General features: G+C 40.3%; 1 protein-coding gene across 1 annotated transcript in view; it reads right to left on the bottom strand.

Moving 5' to 3' along the window:
* Positions 1 to 1273: 1273 nt before the first annotated feature.
* Positions 1274 to 5141, bottom strand: part of yjefn3 (YjeF N-terminal domain containing 3) — a 62011-nt gene continuing 58143 nt past the window's right edge. Inside the window, exons 4-6 of the mRNA XM_037770661.1 lie at positions 3938 to 4051; positions 2353 to 2503; positions 1274 to 2069 (exon numbers count right to left, since the gene is read on the bottom strand). Coding sequence (XP_037626589.1) covers positions 1873 to 2069; positions 2353 to 2503; positions 3938 to 4051 — 462 coding nt within the window. The 3' untranslated portion in view covers positions 1274 to 1872. The remainder of the gene's footprint in view (positions 2070 to 2352; positions 2504 to 3937; positions 4052 to 5141) is intronic.

The raw sequence follows: 5141 nt of genomic DNA, 5'->3' as shown, positions 1-5141 counted from the left end.
ACCACGCCTCCCTCCCGCCCCTAGTGGACGTTCTCGCTTCTTAATACTACATCAGTTGTTCTGAGCGTCTAATAATGACGTGGATGGGGTTAGTTGAAAGTGCGTCTCATAAAGACACTAAAGGGCGCCTTGTGCGTCGTTATCAAGACGCCGTGAGAGTGAGGTCAGGCTGGAACGAGCTTGTGTTAGCAAGCAGCTACCCTGCTGAAGTGTCCTTGAGCAAGACACCCGAGGACACTATACCACTGCCAGCACCAGAGGGATTTTCCTCCAGCTTTGAAGATAGAAAAAAAATCATCAATAAAACAATATTATTCATCAGAACCTCACCATCCATGTTCATATGTATGATATCAGCTAAAAGAATGTGAGAGAAATGTCTGTGTTTCTTACCTTAATAAAGTTTTTTGGCCACATGGGGGCAGAGGAACAAGCTGAAAACAATACTTGGTCACCATATAAAGGTGTTTGCGAACATGTTGCCTATTTCAACGTATCCTAATTCAACAGTTCTTATGTCTTACAAAAGGTTAATTTGTTATTTTTCATGCGTTTTCCTACAAATGTCCAGCAACACGAGCAAGACAAAACAACTTCATTATTTTGGGTTAAAATAACTATGGAAGTTACGTTACGTAAGTACAGTTTATGCATTTATTTATTTCTGCATGATTTTCCCTTTGCATTATTAATTCCCCCGAACTTGTTTATTTCTGTATTCTTTTCTCTATACATTTCCTTTTATATTTCTTGATGCATTTCTGCCTCATTATGCAAATGAGGGGGGAAATTGTGCATAAATGAATAAATGCATAAATACATAAATGTCAAAATAAATATAAAATAAATAAAAAATATATGCAGAAATAAATAAATTACTACAAAATAAATACAAAAAAATAATTAAAGAATTTAATCAAAATAAATACAAAAATAAATAAAAGGGAAAATTAAACAGAAGAGTAAATAAACAAGGGAATTAATACAAACATAAATAAATAAACAAATTAAAACAGAAATATCAATTTATGTCATATTTTATCAATTAATGGCTACATTTGTTTTTTATATTATTTTTGCTATATTTAATGACATATTTATTCATTTATCGAGTCATTTATTCATTCATTTATTTTGTATTTTAGCAGGTTCCGTCCTCCATATGAGCAACCCCCTTTCACATAAATTTTGTAGACATATAATTTATTTTTAATATAAATTACACTGATCACTGCAGCTTTACGTGAAGGAAAACAAAACACCAGAAACTGAATCCTTCAAAAGGATTTTTATTTAATTTTATTGGACAACAAGAACTGTCTGGGCCTTTTGTAACAGCTAATGAAGTAACTGAAACAAAAAGTAATGCAGAAGTGCAGGTTGACCAAACAAACCAAAAACACATAAACATAAAGTTCTAAATGGCCAACCTACACAACATCTCATCTCAGCAGTAGAAAGTTCAACACAAGAGCATCAGAACATTAAAAAAGTGTTAAATGAGAAAACAAAACATTCCAGTGGTTGGCGTCATAGAAAATGTATCTTTCTTTGCTGACTGTGGTAAAAGAAATATCTGTCTTTTTCAAAGTAATCAGAAAACAGTGTAATGCTACAGCTTTTACAAGTAGACTGACACAAAAAATCTCATGCCGTTCCCTAAAAAGACTTGACTGAAACCACAGCTTCTAAATATAATCCTCCTACTGTAGCTCGACAGCACGTTCGGCTAAGGTGTAGCCTGATCTACACAACTGAGCTGTTAACATTGAATCACATTACCAATCTATAAAATACAAAACAAGAGAAGAGATCAACCGTACGTTTCTGAAAATGAGGAGCGGCCACACTGGCGCTTATGTTTCCCATGTGTTACAATTCGATGAGACAGTCTGTGCCAGGGTACTCTGGGAGGTTTAGATCATATTTTTTCTGGATGTCGTAGGGCAGGAAGCGTCCGGCCAAGAAATGCTTCCCCGAGAAACTCATGGCGCACTTCTTTGGTGCTGTGAGAGAGATGAGAACTTCTGGGTTAATGCCGTCCTGACTCGGTTCCTCTACGTCCCAACCTGAGGAGGACAGAAAGGAGGAGGAGGAGGAGAGGAATTTAAAGAGAGGAGGATTGCGATCATTTTCCTCCTGTTGTGCTCTCACTCAGCAGGTAGTGTATTTGGGGTATGATGAGCTCACACTGAGCTGACTGTAGTGTAAGATTTATCCTCCACGTGTGCCTCCAGACTTGGAAACTCCTGCCTGGCAGCCAAGGATCCTATGGCGCTGCCTGGAGGCCCATTTATCAAGTTGTGTTTCTGAGCTTCCAGCCTGATATCTACAGCTTGTATGAACACTTACCTGAGGGCACATCCACACTGGCAATGGGGATCTTGACTTGCTTCAGGGTGACCAGAATACCAGGGTAGGGCTCCTTAATGTTGGCGCAGTCTGCATCTGGGCCCAGCATGGCATCAATCACTAGGTTGTAGGCATCATTTATGAGCTGCACCTGAACACAACAGACCTCAGCATGAATAATTTGGGGGGTTGCAACATGAATAGCAGCATAGGAGAGCAAATCAAAGAATCAGAAAAGCTGACAAGGGTTCACTAGTCGACATTTCATTTTCATTCAAAAGGGTCACAAACCAAAAAGGTGCTTCTTACCTTTTTTTTTAATGATGTAATCCAATGCCACAATTTAAAGCAGAAGTTTGGCATTTTAAGAAATACACTTATTTGCTTTCTTGCCGAGTTATGCCGGGTACACACTACGCAAGAATCAATCAGATTTTGGGCCTGATTCCCTTCTCCCGACGATCGTCAGCAAATCCCAGATTTTTTGATGGTTCTAAAGATTATCTTTCCAGATATTCTTGTGGTATGTTAAGTGAGTTTTTTACAACCCCCCGATCTGCCTGGAAGTCCATCCTGGCTGCACCGATCTCAAATCGTAAATATTAAACATGCTCAATATTTACGATCGGATTTCCTGTTGTGTGTGGGGAACCGCCAATGATGCAGTCACGTGGGAAAGAACGATAGCCAACTGTGGACCAAGCTGACTGAAGGAGAACCACCGCTGTCATGGCGGCCGTGGCTAATGCAAAACGCAGCACAAAGTAGTCAGAAGTGGAGGACCAACTTGTTGATTTGTGGCAACAACACAAGTGTTTACTTAACAAATGTCCATGATATGACGCGCTAATTCTTCCTGCCCGTCGTCCGCCACGTTTGTTTACACTAAAGTCATGTTTTATCGATTTTGGGAGATTTCCGTTTTTTTTACTCAGGACTCCTGTTGTTCATGAATGTAATCTGTTAGTTCTGCTGTTTTGGCCAAATCGTTGCTCTCCACACACTATAGGAACAAAACTGTTAAATTGATCATAACATGTCATTATGTGTGGGGTCTCTCACATTTTCAACATCTGTTAAGATTTGAAAAATCTTTTAGTCTGGGCCAGCCTTTAGATGAGAAGATAGATACAGACATGAGAGTGGTATCAACCTTCTCATTCAACACATTCTCACTCTCAACTCGTCAAGTTGGTCAGTGGCCCCTAAACGCTGCAAACTATGACGCTCTGACTGTCTAATAATGGCACGGATGGGTTCACATTGGAGTTAGTTGAAAGACTGGCGCGCTAAAGGGTGCCTCGGTGCATTGGTATCAGACGAGGGGCGTTGACCAAGCATCTGCATTTGACAAGTTGGGAGTGAAAACAGATGGTCTCATTTAACTCTCGTCACGAAAGATATTTCCTAAAATGTTGAACTTTTCTTTTAATCAAAGCAATTTTCACTGTTACAAATTAATCAACAGTTCATACTTTAAATCAAATGTATAACTTTTAATGTGTCGATCAAACTTCACAGCAACCAACAACAACCACCACTGACGCTCTTGTAAAATGTGTTGTTGTGTAGAAACGCTGCTGACCTCTGTGGGGAGATAGGAGAGGAAAGGGATGTCCATCTTCTCACACTGAACCGTGAAATCCTGGTGTAGACTCTGAGAGGAGCGTTTAGGGTGGTAGATGGTGGGCTCATATTCCTGTGTGAGATGAGGACAACAGAGAAGAGGTTGGGGGGGAGCACAAAGGTGGAGAGAAACACAAAAATAGAGAAAAGGTTACATGATATTGACTGTGATTTCAGCCAATGGTGACATGATTGAATGTGTTTGATTTATTTGCCCTTCAATGAAAATACTGTTGACCAGTGATCAGAAGTTTTTTTTAAAGTCTGCTTCCTGAATGATTACTTCCCTTATAAACTGGAAGCAGAGAGGAGTAGAAATCCAGACACCAGCAGTCTGAAAGGACTGTGATGCTCAGCAGGAAGCACCTGTGACCTCTGACCTTTACATGGTCGCAAAGATAAATCTTAAAAACTTAAAAAGAACTATTGTCAGTAGTGTGTGTGTGTGTGTGTGTGTGTTTGCATGATCTTTTCCTCAAAAACATAGTCCTTGATAAATACATACTGACCTTTAAAAGGGCCAGTTCACACAATTTTTCTCTCACTGACCGTGTTTCTACTCAACCGCCAAGCGCATTTTAAGCAAACTTTTGAAATGTCGCAAAAAATAAATGTGAAGTAGGATCTGGATAATCCAGAGAACACTCAGGATTTTTCCTCTAGCACCACCAAAGGGTTCACCTTTGTGTTTTTTAGTGAACACAATACCACATGAAGGAATAAATAAATAGAAACGGTTATTTGAAATGTGTCCGAGCTGAGGCTGCCCTACAAAGGAAGTGATCTGTCAGGTCAGACAGACATGCTACTTCCTTGGGGATCATAAACCAATCAGACAGACACAGCCACTCATCGCCTGACGTCATCTCCATCGTGATCTCTGCAGAGCGAGCAACCAGGACAAATACAATCCACTGTGTGTGTGTGTGTGTGTGTGTGTGTGTGTGTGTGTTTGTGTGTCCCTCGGGGTTAGCCAGCGGCCCCGGCATGCCCTCGACCTCATCAGCGGTTACACCATCTCACCATGTGAAACTGAGGAAGAGCTCTGAAATGACTGTCAGTGTCACTGAGCATGAGCAGAAATGAGCCGAGACAGAAACAAGCTAAGGGTAACAAACAAGGGCTTTTTTTCCAGTTAATGCTCACATCTAACAGGGTTACAC

This window comes from Sebastes umbrosus, chromosome 5 (assembly GCF_015220745.1).
Source record: "Sebastes umbrosus isolate fSebUmb1 chromosome 5, fSebUmb1.pri, whole genome shotgun sequence".
NCBI classification, from domain to species: domain Eukaryota; kingdom Metazoa; phylum Chordata; class Actinopteri; order Perciformes; family Sebastidae; genus Sebastes; species Sebastes umbrosus.
The sequence above is the reverse complement of the archived record's forward strand: the minus strand, read 5'-3'. Positions and strand labels throughout refer to the sequence as shown.